Source organism: Aplidium turbinatum, chromosome 14, assembly GCF_918807975.1.
Source record: "Aplidium turbinatum chromosome 14, kaAplTurb1.1, whole genome shotgun sequence".
In the NCBI taxonomy this organism is placed as follows: Eukaryota; Metazoa; Chordata; class Ascidiacea; order Aplousobranchia; family Polyclinidae; genus Aplidium; species Aplidium turbinatum.
The window spans coordinates 1,622,082-1,638,899 of NC_137485.1; the positions used below are offsets into that span (position 1 = coordinate 1,622,082).

The 16,818-nt window shown below is 37.7% G+C and overlaps 2 protein-coding genes across 2 annotated transcripts in view; both read left to right on the forward strand.

Moving 5' to 3' along the window:
• LOC145783592 (uncharacterized) overlaps positions 1-16,818 on the forward strand; it is a 77,447-nt gene that overhangs the window by 11,450 nt on the left and 49,179 nt on the right. The window lies entirely within an intron of this gene.
• Positions 13,406-16,712, forward strand: LOC145783594 (uncharacterized). Its single transcript, XM_082595488.1, has one exon. It carries the CDS (start codon positions 13,406-13,408, stop codon positions 15,398-15,400), a length of 1,995 nt encoding a protein of 664 aa, XP_082451614.1. The 3' UTR covers positions 15,401-16,712.

The window sequence follows — 16,818 nt, forward strand, 5'->3', positions numbered from 1 at the left end:
CGTATCTGCGTGCCATCTGCTTCGTTCGGGTGATTCCCCAGTGACCTTCATGCAAGAGTTTTAAAACTTGTGCCTGCAAACATTGCGGAATTACTGCTCATGGAAAACCGTCACGTTGTAAAAGTATTACATCGTTTTCTACCCACATCGAGTCTTTATACGAAGCATAGCAGCGCAGCTTATCATTGTCAGGTAATCTTCTAGGCCAACCGTCCTGGATATACGACAGAACTAATTTTAAGACCGGATCGTGAAGCGTTTTTGTTTTAAGCTCGTTCGAAGTTAAAGGTAAACCGTCCATGGTTTCCTCTACAGAATGCGAAACCTCTGCATTCTCTCTCTCCTCGTTTTCGTCAAACGTTTTGTCTAACCCCATAGGCAATCTAGACAGTTCATCTGCATTACCATGTAGGTTAGTTGGTTTGTACTGAATATCATATTGATATGCCATTAAGGTAATAGCCCATCGTTGAAGACGCTGAGCTGTTAGGACTGGTAGATTCTTTTTTGGTGAGAAAATCGAAACTAGTGGCTTATGATCCGTAATTAAAGTAAACTTCCTACCGTACAGGTATTGGTGAAACTTCGTTACTCCATAGATGATAGAGAGCACTTCTCGTTCAATTTGTGAGTACCTCTTCTGCATTTCACTCAAAGTTTTTGATGCATGGGCGAGTGGACGTTCCACACCATCGTGCTTCTGCATCAAAACTGCTCCTATTCCGTACTGGGATGCATCGGTGGCTAGTATGAGTGGTTTGCTCTCATCGTAGTGACTTAGCGTGGTTGCATTGATCACGTCCTCCTTCAGTTGTTGAAAAGCGAGTTTGCAATGTTGTGTCCACCTGAACACTGCTCCTTTCTTCAACAAAGAATTTAAAGGTTTTGCCTTGTCTGGAAGATCTGCTATAAAACTACCATAATAGTTAATTTTCCCTAAAAAAGCTTGAAGTTCTTGAAGATTTTGCGGCTGGGGTAATTGTTTTATTGCTTCGACTGATGTGCTCGACGGTCGCTTGCCGTCTTTGTCGATTACATGACCAAGATATTCAACCGAATCCTTGAAAAATTCACATTTTTGTACTTTAATACAAAACCTATACTCGCTTAAACGATCCATAAGCTTATCTAAGTTATTCCAATGATCTTTTTCTGTCGGTCCCGTAACTAAGATATCATCTAGATATGCTGCTACACCAGGGATTCCCGAAATCATTTTATCCATGCAACGTTGAAATTGGGCTGGGCTTGACGCCACACCGAAACACATACGATTGTATTGGAAAAGACCAAAAGGTGTGTTTATGACACAAAGTTTTTTTGCTTCGTCATCAAGCTCTAATTGCAAGTAAGCATCCGATAAGTCAATTTTAGAAAAGTACTGACCTTTTCCCAGCGATTCCAGCAACGTGTCCAACGTCGGCAACGGATGTTGATCCACTTGTATTTGCTGGTTCAGTCCCTTGAAATCGCCGCAAATTCGTATACTTCCATTTGCTTTCGACACCGCTACGATCGGAGCTACCCAATCGCTATAATTTATTGGCTGCAAAACGTTGCGCTCCACAAGTCTGTCCAATTCTTCTTTGATAGCTTGCTTTTTGGAAAATGGAATTGGTCTTGGTTTGGAAAAAACGGGCTTTGCTTCCGGTTTTAAGTGTATAGAAACTTTTGTCTGAACACATTTCCCAAGATCAGACAAAAAAACTCTGGAAAATTTGCAAGTTAAAGCTGAAACTTGCCTTTCCCTCTGCATTAGTAAGGATTCTTCTGTCTGCTGAACTTGTGAAGATACGAGATGTTTTTTCTTGTCTGAAACTTGATCTAACACCGAAATACCCTGACTGGTCAAGCCAAAACTGTCACTCCAGTCTAGGCCCATTAGGTTTGTGCCTTTGTTTTCATTTAGTACGATTAACTTCATCCTTGACTTCAGTTGACAACCTATTTTAACATTTACGAAGCATTGACCTTTAACATGCAAAGGCCTACCACCATAAGCACGTAGTGAGGTTTCTGATGGATAGCACGTGGGAGAACCTAACTCGTGGTATCCATCTATTCCAACCATGGAACATGTTGAGCCAGTGTCCCACTGGCACGTGAACGGTTTGCCGTTAACTTCGGCACGGATCCAAATTTGCTTTCCGATGCGTTGGTAAGCTTTTGAGTTCCGCTTTTCCTTCCATGGAGGTGTCTTTCGAATTTGGTTGAAACTGCTTACATGGCCTATAGCTTCTACTCGGTCTTTCTGCTGGCGTTGTAACCCCTTTGCCTGGCACACAGACTTGATGTGCCCTTTTTTTCCGCACTTGTAACACACGTAACTTTTAAACGGACATTCACCCTTAGAATGTTTAGAAAAACAATCCTGACATGACTTTCACGCCTTGCGACCTTGATTCGTGGAACCAACTGAAGGTTTCTTTCTCTTCTTAATATAGGTTGCGGACATCTTATTAACGACAACTGCTTCATCTGATGTCCCTTCCCCTCTTAGGATGTTATCGGTTTGCACAGTTCTGATATAAACTTCAGCTTTGTTGAGAACATCATCAAGTGAAAAATTTAAATTCGTCAAGCATTGACGCCTGACTTCAGGGTGTGGGGTGTTTAATACAATAACATCTCTAATCTGCTCGTCGACATAGCTGAGATGATTGCACTGCTCACTTTTGCATATAAACTCACAATTTTGAGCAAGCCCTCGTAAAGTTGCTGTCCAATCTTTATAAGACTGACCCACTTGTAATTTACAGTTGTAAAAACTATGGCGCGCTGCTTGAACATGGATGGTTTCTTTAAAATGCGATGCTAACTTATCTGAAATTTGTTTGAACGATTTATCACGTACGTTTTTGTCACCAAAAAGATTCTCAATCAAGCTATACGTCTCGGGTCCAACCCAGGATAACAAACGTGCCTTTTTCTTGTCATCAGTTGCAACATTGTAAATGTCCATGTGATGCAAGAACCTTTGCATATACTGTTTCCATTTTTCCTTATCCTGGTTGAAACTTTCAAACTTTGGCGCTGATTCGTTGGTTTGCATTCGACTAATGTCATTTAACGTTGATAAAAACTGTTCCTGCTGTTTCTCCATTGTGGCTAGCATTGCTTTGACTGTTTCTTCCATGACTAATTTGTGCAGAAACCACTGCGACAATGTAATAATCTTCTCACTTCAGAAAACTGCCACGTAGATTCTATTTTACTTCTGACACCACTGTTACGCTTGTAGGTAAACGTAAAGGAATTGAAAAGAGGTCTCAACACGAGTAGAGCTAAAATGAACTAAAACAAATCATTGTGTGGCTACCAAGAAGTCCTGCTGCCGTAATTACCAACTACTCACAGCCACAGGGCGGCACGACGTAATCAAGTGCACGTGACCCGGTGCAATGCACTAGGCAATGACCATAACGCAAAATAAACGTTACTAACTGTATCACTATTATTGTCAAATAAATAAATATTTTGGAAAAACAAGTTTTACTTAATGTGTCCTCCATTTGCGTCGATAACAAGTCGGAGACACTTCGAAAAGGACAGATCTGCAACAGTCACGAATAACTCTTTGAGATATTTTGGCTCATTCTTTTTTTCAGATTAGCCTTCAGCGCTTCCAAACTTTGGTTGTGTTTAGTCGAAACCTTGCTCTCCAGGTAAGACCAGATGCCAAAGTCTAGAAGGTTCAGGTCTGGGGATGAAGGAGGCCATTCTTTCTTGGAAATGAAAAATGGCACATTGGATGAAAGCCAGTTTTGCGTTCTCTTAGTTCCATGTGAAGAGGCAGGATCTTGTTGGAATGATCAATTACGTTTTTTGAAGTGTTTCTTTGCCCAAGACAACATGAACCCTCAAGAATATCATTTTGGTAGTTTTCTTGGTATAATTTCACTCCTTGGTCCACAAAAATCAATGGATTCCTTCCTGATTCGTTGACTTCGGCCCACACCATCACTGATACCGTCCCTTGTCTCCGCGTGACTACCCGGGGTTTCACGTCACCACCTCTTGACCAAACACAATCATTCTGACTGTTGAAATGATGCTGGACATCAAATTTCTTCTCATCGCTGAACACAAGGTTTGGCAGCGTGCCTCCTCCTTCAATGTGTCAGGTCAGAATTCTGGTTCTGGAGAGACTTTTCTCAATGGTATTGGTTGGCATTTAGTAACTGTTTCTTCATGTGTTCAAATGGGCTCATCTTGAAATTTTTCTTGAGAACTGTGAACATAGTTCCATAAGCCACGTTCGTTTCCTTTGCCAGTTTTTAAAGTGGATCTCTTGTAACGTTAGATATTGACGACCCTGTTTTACAAAATGCAATGATATTTTCAAACAATGCACCAAACTATACAAAAAATTTTTATGCACTTTGAAATGTTAGATTTTCATTTGCCAATCACTACTGTTGATAGTTTTTCACCAAGGTATTCTGTGTCCGACTTTTCTTTGTAAACAGTTCTTCTTAAAACAATTCTTCGTAAGCAATTCTTCGTAAACAATTCTTCCCAAAGCATTTCTTCATGCATGCAATTGAGATTTTATGTATACGAAGACATGCTTTACGAAGAATTGTTTTACGAATTTCATTTCACTAACAACTGTTTACGAACAATTGTTTTACGAACAACTGTTTACGAACAATTGTTTTACGAACAACTGTTTATGAACAATTTGCCTATAAACTAAGCTATGCAGTGATGAATCTCAGATCGTATGATTGAATGAAGCGATGTGTCAATATCATTCTTCCCTGTTCACTCATGTACAAGGTTAATGAACTCTTCCATGCTTTCATAATCACTTTTGTTATTATCTTTGATGTCAAAAAGTTATTACTTTATCGACACAACCCATTTCAAGAAACAATGATTATTATATATATTTTGTGGTTTCTTTCGAAGCTAGCAAAACATGTTAAAGCGACCGTTCTTCTCATATTCAATAATGATACATGAGTTTTGTAATCAATGTTTTTTTTGTTGATTCTTTGAATAATGGAAACTAAAGTAGTTGAACTTGAAGCTGTTATATTTTTCAACAAAAGCATTGTTGTGCTCATTCTTTGCAGTACCTGACTTTCTTGACTGGTTGTCTCCTTCAGTTAGTATTGTGTTTTTGCTTGTAATGTTCAATATTTTTTATTTTTTTTATTTCTAGATTTGTGTTTTAAATAACAGATTAGCTGAATAGTTCATCATGTCCGTGGATCAATCTTTTGATTATCCAAGTCTCAGAGAAATCTTCAGTGAATCGCGAGATGACAGAATCCTTGAAGTGTTGCTGCGATTTCGCCATGACGTCATGAAAGAGATCTTCCAAATCAAAGAAGCTTTGAAGAAATCCTTGATTGGTGGATCTGAGTCGCTGTCTCATGTTGATCCTCCAAAGACATCAATTTCTAATGGCGACGATTTTGAGGAGAGAACTGAGATTGAACGAATAAGGTCAAAGGTTAATGAAGTTATAAATGAACAAAGCTTGAAAGACTTTCCTGACAAACAAAGTGATCCTTTTAAGCTTGAATCACTAGCACCTGCACTTGGTCATTCGTTGGACATCATCTTTTCAACTGGTTCTGATTGTGATGGAACAAACATACCATTAAATCTCCCCTAGCTCCACAGACATTGGAACAAAACAGATCGAGGATTTAGAGAAAGTAATGTCACAATCCGATGGGATACCTATCATGTCTACATCTACAATAGAAGTCACTCAAGCGTCTGATTGTGACGTCATATCAGAAATGTCACCATTGCATAAGACTGTCGTCAACAATAAATCTACTGTGAGTATTTCTGCTAAAGACAACCGCATTGAACCTTGTGCTTTGGTCTCCACTGTAACAAAGTCTAACGATCCAATAAATTTTGTTATAGAGGAAACTTGTTCAAACGATGTTTGTTTCACTACAAGGTTTAAAGCTCACATGCGAACACACACAGGGGAGAAACCGTATAAGTGTGAATATTGCGATAAACGCTTTGTTTTTTTTTGTCCAAACTAAAAGACCACAGAAGGTTACACACAGGAGAAAAGCCATTCAAGCATTCACATTGCGGCAAAAGATTCACTCAATCCGGAGTGCTTAAAAGACATTTCAAAACTCATGCACTAAATACAAAAAAACTGTCTCAAACTTTGGATTGTGACGTAGTATCACAAACGTCACCATTGGACAAGATTGTCGTCAACAATAGATTTACATCGAGAGATTATGTTGAAGACAATCACTTCAAATCTAGTGCTGTTGTCTCCATTGTTACAAAGCGTGAGGATCAGGAAGATTTTGTTAAAGAGGAGGTTTGTTCAAACGATGTTTGTTCGTTTCAATGTTCGTCTGCTCGTGTTCGCATCAGAACCAAGTCATAGATTCAGTTCAGATTCTATGACAACCACCATTGTTGAAATCGACAACAATTTGTCCTCTGTTGACGTAACATCAAGGTCAAGTTCACCATTGAAGCGTCCCAGGAAATGTAACACTTTCACTTGCAAAGTATGTGAAAAGCGATTTTCTACTCTGAACTTTAAAACTCATATGCGAACACATACTGGAGAGAGACCGTATCAATGCGAGTATTGCGATAAACGATTTTCTTGTTTGACCGACTTGAATAGCCACAGAAGAATCCATACCGGAGAAAAGCCATTCAAATGTTTACAATGCGGCAAAAGATTCACTCAATCAGGGACTCTCAGCAAACATGCCAAGACTCATGCTCTACAGATTTTTCTCTTAGGTATGTGCTCAAACTTATTCTCATTTTTTTAATCAAAACTCATTTTAAAAGTAAGATTTTACATTCCATACCATTGTTTCAGTTGATAAATGACGGAATGCATTTGGGCACAATGTTCCACCAGTTAGAACGCTAGGTTTTAAGCCTTATTGAGCCGCCATGAAAACTTTAAAGGGCACATGCGAACACACACAAGAGAGAGACAGTATCAATGCGAGCATTGCCATAAACGATTTAACTTGTTTGTCCAACTTGAATAGCCACAGAAGGATCCACAGAGTAGAAAGGCCTTTCAAATGTTCACAATACGGCAAGGAGTTTAATTGTTCCTTTTATCTTAAAAGACATAAAGATTCATGCACGAAACAATTCTCGCTAGGTATGTGGTTAAAACAATACTCGTTTTTTATATTTCAAATTCAGTTTGAAAGTATGTAATTGTTTTGGATACCATTGTTTGGGCTGTGATTAAATGCATTTGAATACAACGAAGTTGGTATTCAAAATGGTATTCGCAATCAATCAATTTCCAGATTTGTGTTTTCATTAAATAACAAATTATCTGAAAAAATCATCTTGCTTGTGAATCAATCTTTTGATTATCCTAGCCTCGGAGAAATCTCCACTGAATCGTGAGATGACAGAATCCTTGAAGTGTTACTGCGATTTGGCCATGACGTCATGAAAAAAATCTTCCAAATCAAAGAAGCTCTGAAGGAATCTTTGATTGGTAAATCTGAGTTGCTTTCTCATGTTGATCTTCCAAAGACATCAATTTCTAATTGCGACGATATTGAGGAGAGAACTGAGATTGAATGAATAAGGTCAAAGGTTGATGAAAATATTAATGAACAGAGCTTGAAAGATTTTCCTGACAAACAAAGTGATTCGTTGAAGCTTGAATCGCTAGAACCTGTGCTTGGTCATTCAATGGACGTCTCGACTTCAGCTTGTTCTCATTGTGATGTAACCAACTCGCCATTTGTCTCCCCTAGTTCTACAGATACTGGAGCAAAACAGACTGACGATTTTATTAAAGTAACATCACAATCAGATCGTGCACCCGTCTCTCTTACATCTACAATGGCAATCACTCAAACGTCAGATTGTGACGTCATATCAGAAACGTCATCTTTGCATAAGACTGTCGTCAACAATAAATCTACTAAAAACAGAGTGAGACTGTTCACCAGGCATTTTATAATTAAAGTAACTTGCGTTCTTTTGGTGACTATTTACTAAGTTATCTCCTGATGTTAAAGATGATAACTAGCTTTTTGTATTTCCGATGTTTCGTCAGTCAGCACGACTGACTTTATCAAGGTGGCTAAAACAAGTTAACACAACCTGTTCAGCAACGATGGCACAACACAAAAGCATACTGATAAAATGAATAAAGTAAAGCAGCAAGAATCAGAGTTAAAACACGCAACAAGATGACTGCAGGTTTAACTGAATACAGTGAATGCCTAAAACCAGTAGGCTACTTTCCAACAGCGTAAATTTATCTATCTATAGGGCCACCGTCAAGAAACTTTAAAAAGACATCAGACAAGACAGAAAAAAGGATTAGCAATTACAATGATTGAGAAAAAGCTCTGAGCAAAGGAAAAGGTGAAGGTAAAGTTAAAGTATTTTTTTGCACTCCATCGTTGCTGAACAGGTTGTGTTAACCTGTTTTAGCCACCTTGATAAAGTCAGTCGTGCTGACTGACGAAACGTTGGAAATACAAAAAGCTAGATATCATATTTAACATCAGGAGGTAACCTAGTAAATAGTCACCAGAAGAACGCAAGTTACTTTAATTAATAAATCTACTGTGAGTATTTCTGCTCCAGACAACCGCTTTGAACCTTGTGCTGTTGTCTCCACTGCAACAAAGTCTGACGATCCGATAGATTTTGTTAAAGAGGAACTTTGTTCAAACGAAGTTTGTTTGTTTCAACTTAGATCTGCTCCTGTTCTTACATCAGAACAAAATCATAGATCCAGTTCAGAGTCTACGACAACCACCAGTGTTGGAATCGACAACACCTTGATCTCTATTGACGTAACGTCAAGATCAAGTCCACGAAAGCGTTTCAGGAAATATAAATTTGTTGCTTGCAAAGTATGTTGCAAAACATGATTCTTCCCTGTTCACTTACGTACAAGGTTAATGAACTCTTCCATGCTTTCGTTCATGATAATCACATTTGTTATTATCTTTGATGTTAAAACGTTTCTGCTTTATCGACAGAAATCGTTTTGTTTATGCACTTATGATCAAACAGATTGTGATTTAGTGATTTACCACACTTGTGATCAACAGTGATGTTAAAAAGTTACTGTTTTATCGACACAACTTGTTTTGATGAAATAATCATGATAACTATATATGTTGTGATGTTTTTCAAAGCTGGCAAGATATGTTAAAAGCAACTTTTTGTCTTACAGTCAGTGCAAAACATTAGTTGATCAATTGTAATCAAAATTCTTTCTTTTATGATAATTTAATTCAGCGGTCCCCAAGCTTTTTTCTCCCACGGACCGGTTTTAAAATGAAAATAGCTATGCGTACCGGCGATGGAAAAAAAAAAGAAGTTTGATATTTGAGTTATAATGTCGCTCTAATTTTTTATACCAGTTTGAACGCACTTTAAGCAAGATTTGCAAAATAAAATAGACAATATCATATTAGAGGTCGGAAAAGTAAACTAGTTTAATAGGAAGAGGTCTGGAAGGATTGCTTTCCAGAAAATTTGTTCAATTTGAAGTTGGTTTGGTCGCTTCTTGTGCACTTGTAGGTCTAGTAATGGTTTTTTGATCAAGACACACGCATTGTGTTTGACCAATATCATCAAATTAAAATTAGATTTTATTAAAAGGTTTGAGTGACAAGTTTTGATTTGAAATTAAAGTTACTTTTAATATTTTTTTCACCATTACAAAAGACTTTCCATAGTTCATTAGTTGACGATTTCAACATATCTGACATAGGTCAATTAAGCTAACTAACTAGCTAATCGTTAGTTAGTTGTTGAAAAAGGTGTTCACTTCTGAATAGTTTAGTAGTATTTTGGTTTTGAGGGGTCCTTGGAACTTCACCCATGCTATTTTTTAAGTTTACTGATGAAATCATCAGTAGGCTACCCAATGTCACCCGTCATCTTAATGAGCCTGCGAGAAAATGTTGCAAAAATGCAAAAAATATGCTTTTTTTTCTATTTTGTCGAGGGATGCGTGACCAAGTAGCCTTGGATCCTTTACTGCGTCAATAGATATACAATCATCATTAACAACCAATTTTGATTATACAGGCCATGGATTAATCCTCATGTCGAGGGTGTGGCCTGTCTGTCTGTCGAGAACGAAGTCTTCCCTCCACACCTCGCAATTTATTGGGTTGGCAGAGTTCATGTTCAGGGCTACAAGGTCACGTTTTACAAGTTCTTACCAAGAAAGTTTTGGTGTGCCTTGACCCCGCTGTGCTGCGATGTTGCGATATGTAATATTCAATTGTAGTCTACGTATTTAGTGCATGGTTACAATAATTTTTTTCTATTGCGATCAAGGACTTACTTTTAACCCACTCGCATTTTGGACGTGCGTTCTCGCAACCTGGTAGTAAACTTTTTATGACACGATGGTTGGGGGGGCCCTGTTTTAATTAATGCAAATTAAAGTAGTTGAACTTGAAACTATCATAATTTCTCAGCAAAAGCATTCTTTGGGCATCATGTTCTTTTCAATACTTGATTTTATTAATTGCATATCTGCTCTGGTTCATCTTGTTTTTGTTTTTTTTCTAGTAATCTTCAATAACTTATTTTCATATTTTCAGATTATTATTATTTTATAAAGTAACAAATTAGCTAAATAGCTCATCATGTCTTTGGATCAATCTGTTGATAACCCTACCTATGGAGAAATCTTTAGTGAATCGCGAGATGAGAGAATCCTTGAAGTGTTACTGCGATTTCGCCATGACGTCATGAAAGAGATCTTCCAAATCAAACACGCTCTGAAGGAATCTTTGATTGGTAGATCTGAGTCGCTTTCTCATGTTGATCCACCAAAGACATCAATTTCTAATTGTGACGATATTGAGGAGAGAACTCAGATTGAGCGAATAAGGTCAAAGGTTGATGAAATTATAAATGAACAAAGCTTGAAAGATTTTCCTGACAAACAAAGTGATCCTTCGATGCTTGAATCGCTAGAACCTGTGTGTGGTCATTCAATGGACATCTCGACTTCAACTGGTTTTCATTGTGATGAAACAAACTCGCCATTCGTCTCCACATACTCCAAAGACATTGAAACAAAACAGACTGACGATTTTGTTGAGGTAACATCACAATCAGATCATGCACCCATTATTTCTACATCTACAATAAAAGTCGCTCAAGCGTCAGATTGTGACGTCATATCAGAAACGTCACCGTTGCATAAGACTGTTGTCAACAATAAATCTACTGTGAGTATTCGTGCTCAAGCCAACCACGTCAAATCTTCTGCTGTTGTCTCCACCTTAACAAAGCCTGAGTATGCCATAGATTTCATTAAAGAGGAGGTTTGTTCAAACGATGTTTTTTCAAACGATGTTTGTTCCACTGCTAGGGTTAGTGCTCACATTCTAACACACACAGGAGAGAGACCATATAAGTGTGAGTATTGCGATAAACGGTTTGATTTTTTGTCCATACTAAAGGACCACAGAAGGGTACACACAGGGGAGAGGCCATTCAAGTGTTCACATTGCGGTAAAAGATTCACTCAATCCGGAGTGCTTAACAGACATTCCAAGATTCATGCACTGAACACAATAAAAGTCCCTCAAACGTCGGATTGTGACGTCGCTTCACAAACGTCATCATTGTGTAAGATTTTCGTGAACAATAGATCTACAGCGAGTGATCCTACTCAAGACAACCACTTCAAATCTTCTACTATAGTTTCCACTGTAACAATGCCTGAGGATCCGAAAGATTTCATCAAAGAGGAACTTAACGTAACAAGATCAAGTCTACCAAAGCATTGTAAGAAATATAGGATTGTCGCTTGCGAAGTATGCAACCTGCGAGTAGCAATCAACAACATCCATGCTCATATGCGAACACACACAGCTGACGATCCCATAGATGTGATTGAAGAGAAGAGGAGAACACAAAACACAGGAGGAATCTCCAGTGATGTAATACCAAGAACATGTCCATCAAAGCGTTCCATAAAACATTGCACTGTCACATGCAAAGTATGTAAAAAGCAGTTTTCCACTAATTTCTTAAAACTTCACATGCGTACACACACTGGGGAGAGACCTTATCAATGTGAGTATTGCGATATACGGTTTGTTTGGTTGTCTAACTTGAGTAGCCACAGAAAGATACACACAGGAGAACGGCCTTTCAAGTGTTCACAATGCAGCAAAAGATTTATCCGATCCTGGGATCTTAAAAGACATATCAAAGTTCATGCACAAAACACTTATTGTTAGGTATGTGGCCAATAACTCATCTATAATTTGCAAAAATTTAATAAGTCGTTTTTCTGTTTTTCACGCACTGATTGACAAAATCACAGAACAGTTGCTTGGAACCAGACCTGATACCTAGCCCAAGTGTCCACCGCCATGTTAAAGCATGTTAAAATAGGCCTGATGTTGCTACGTATGTGGCCAATGGGTCACAAAAACACTGCGACGTCATGCTTTTGCTTGACTTTTTAGATGGTTTGCTGATTTGAGTTTAGCTGGTTGATGCACTTGATCAGCGTTTATAGTAACACCAACCCACCTTTGAAGTATTTGCATGTAATTCAGATATGGTTGGTTTATATAGTGAAGCCACTTGCTTATGATGGATCTTGTCATAATGATTTTTGATACTGCAACATTTCTGTGTTAAAATACATCGTGACTAATTATTTGGTTAGTGTACCTACTCAATTTGTGACAAGTTTTAGAATTTCTTCCTTTAGATTTGCTGATCATCATGGTTTGTCGTGTGCGAATTAGCAAGTCTTTCCAGGCTAGATTAGAGGGCACAAAGTCTTCAGGCACTCAACAGTCTATTCGTCCAGGACCCTCAGTCTATTGTTCATTCTTCATTCATCATTGTTAATGCTACATTTTAAAATGTTAGGTTTTTATTTGGCAATCAAAATTGTTGATAGTTGCTCTTCAGTGATGAATCTCAGTTCGTATGATTGAATGAAGCGATGTGTCAACATCATTCTTCCCTGTTCACTTACGTACAAGGTTAATGAACTCTTCCATGCTTTCGTTCATGATAATCACATTTGTTATCATCTTTGATGTTAAAATGTTTCTGCTTTATCGACAGAAATCGTTTTGTTGATATGTTGTTTGTAATTGTTGTCGAAACTCGCAAGTTATGTAAAACATCTCTTTGTATGATATTCAATAATGAAACATGAGTTTAACAGTTATCATCAACATTCTTGTTTGATAATACTTTTATTAATGGAAAATAAAGTATTTGAACTTAAAGCTTTTAGACTTACTCAGCAAACGTATTGTTTGTGCACACTTTTTGTAATTCTTGTTTTCCTTGACTTAATATTTTGCTATTCATTTTCAATATTTTTTGTTATATTTCCAGATTTGTGTTTTTGTAGAATAACAAATTATCTGAATAGTTCATCATGCCTGTGGATCAATCTTTTCGTCATCAAAACCTCGGAGAAGTCTTCAGTGATTCGCGAGATGACAGAATTCTTGAAGTGTTACTGCGATTTCGCCATGACGTCATGAAAGAGATCTTCGAAATCAAAGAAGCTCTGAAGGAATCCTTGATCGGTAGATCTGAGTCGATTTATCAGGTTGATACTCCTAAGACATCAATTTCTAATGGCGACGATATTGAGGAGAGAACTGAGATTGAACGAATAAGGTCAAACGTTAATGAAATTATAAATGAACAAAGCTTGAAAGATTTTCCTGACAAACAAAGTGATTCTTTGAAGCTTGAATCGCTAGAAGCTGTATGTGGTCATTCAATGGAAGTCTCGACTTTAACTGGTTCTCATTGTGATGGAACAACCATACCATTTGTCTCCACATGCCCCACAGACATTAGAACAAAACAGACTGACGATTCTGTTAAAGTAACATCACAATCAGATCGTGCACTCATTATTTCTACATCTACAATAAAACTCCTTCAAACCTCTGATTGTGACGTCATATCAGAAACGTCACCATTACATAAGACTGTCGTCAACAATAAATCTACTGTGAGTATTTGTGCTCAAGACGACCACTTCAAATGTTGTGCTGTTGTGTCCACCTTAACAAAGCCTGAATATCCCATAGCTTTTGTTAAAGAGGAAGTTTGTTCAAACGATGTTTGTTCCACTGCAAAGGTTAATGCTCACATTCCAACACACGCAGGGGAGAGACCGTATAAGTGCGAGTATTGCGATAAACGCTTTGATTTTTCATCCATACTAAAGGACCACAGAAGGGTACACACAGGGAAGAGGCCATTCAAGTGTTCACAATGCGGGAAAAGATTCACTCAATCCGGAGTGCTTAACAGACATTCTAAGACTCATGTACTGAACACAATAGAAGTCCCTCAAACGTCGGATTGTGACGTCGCTTCACAAACGTCATCATTGTGTAAGATTTTCGTGAACAATAGAATTACAGCGAGTGATCCTACTCAAGACAACCACTTCAAATCTTCTACTATGGTTTCCACTGTAACAAAGCCTGAGGATGCAATAGATTTCATCAAAGAGAAACTTAACGTATCAAGATCAAGTCTACCAACGCATCCCAAAGAATATCATACCGTCACTTGCAAAGTATGCAACCTGATAGTAACAATCAACAACATTGATGCTCATATGCGAACACACACAGCTGACGATCCTATAGATGTGATTGAAGAGGAATTTTGCCCAAACGATGTTGGTTCGTCTCAATGTCCGTCTGTTCCTGTCCTCACTTCAGAACAAAATTATAGATTCAGTTCAGACTCTACGACAACCACCAGTGTTGGAATCGACAACACCTTAACCTCTATTAACGTAACATCAAAGTCAAGACCAACAAAGCGGCCCAGGAATTATCACACTGTCACTTGCGGCACATGCAATATACGTGTAGCAATCATTAACATGAAAGACCACATGCAAATGCACGCAGGAGAAAAGTTTCATCAATGTAAGTATTGCGACAAACAGTTTTATTCCTCATCATCTCTGAAAGCCCACAGAAGAACATGCACTGATGAAAAGTCTCGTCAGTGTCCACAACACTCTAAAGATATCACTTATCATGGACTTAAAAACCAAAATCGAATCCACACAGGAGGAATCTTCAGTGATGTAACACCAAGAACATGTCCATCAAAGCGTTCCAGAAAACATTCCACTGTCACATGCAAAGTATGTAAAAAGCAGTTTTCCACTAACTACCTAAAACTTCACATGCTTACACACACAGGGGAGAGACCTTATCAATGTGAGTATTGCGATATACGGTTTGCTTTTTTGTCTAACTTGAATAGCCACAGAAGGATACACACAGGAGAAAGGCCTTTCAAGTGTTCACAATGCAGCAAAAGATTTAACCGATCCTGGGCTCTTAAAAGACATTTCAAGATTCATCCACGAAACACTTTTTGTTAGGCATGTGGCCAATAAGTCATTTACTATTTTCAAAAAACTATCAAATAGTTTTTTTTTGTTTGTCACGCACCGATTGACAAAGTCACAGAACAGTTTCTTGGAACCAGACCTGATGCCTAGCCCAAGTGTCCACCGCCATGTTAAAGCATGTTAAAATAGGCTTCGTATTGCTAGGTATGTAGCCAATGGGTCACAAAAACACTGCGACGTCATGCTTTTGCTTGACGTTTTGAGATGGTTTGCTGATTTGAGTTGAGCTGGTTGATGCCTTGAACAGCGTTTATAGTAACACCAACCGATCTTTGAAATATCTCTTTCAAAATGTGGCTGTGTGGCGTAAAAATATTGACTTTAAAGTGTGATTTTGACTTTGAACAAGGATGAAGAATCCATTCACTATGACAGGAGCATGAGCTATGAAATATGTCGGCAGTCTGCAAAAATTTCGATTTTAAATGCAACATAGAAAACATGATATATACAGCCCACTCAGATTAGCCTGATTTATTTTATTTGAAAAACATATTTTGTATGATTGTTTGTAACGCGTAACAACACTACACATTGTGATGCTACAATTTTAAAAAAACAATTGCATGGAATTCAGAGATGGTTGGTTTTCTTAGTAAAACCACTTGCTTGTGGTGGATCTTGTCATAACGATTATTGATACTTCAACATTTCTGTGTTAAAATACATCGTGACTAAATATTTGGTTAGTGTACCTACTCAATTTGTGACAAGTTTTAGAATTTTTTGCTCTAGATTTGCTGATCATCATGGTTTGTCGTCTGCATATGAGCAAGTCTTTCCAGGCTAGATTAGAGGGCAGGAAGTCATCAGCCGCTCACCAGTCTAATCGTCCAGGACCCTCAGTCCATTGTTAATACTACGGTTTAAAATGTTAGGTTTTTATTTAGTAATCAAAATTGTTGATAGTTGCTCACCAAGCTCTTCAGTAATGAATCTCAGTTCGTGTGATTGAATGAAGCGATGTTCCATTATCATTCTTCCCTGTTCACTTACGTACAAGGTTAATGAACTATTCCATGCTTTCGTTCATGATAATCACATTTGTTATTATCTATGATGTTAAAAGGTTTCTGCTTTATCGACAGAAATCGTTTTGTTGGTATATTGTTTGTAATTTTTGTCGAAACTTGCAAGATACGTAAAACATTTGTTTGTATGATATTCAATAATGAAACATGAGTTTAACAATTATAATCAACATTCTTGTTTGATAATACTTTTATTAATGGAAACTAAAGTATTTGAACAGCTTTCAGAATTACTCAGCAAACGTATTGTTTGTGCACATTCTTTGCAATACTTGTTTTTCTTGACTTAATATTTTGCTATTCATTTTCAATATTTTTGTTATATTTCCAGATTTGTGTTTTCATTAAATAACAAAT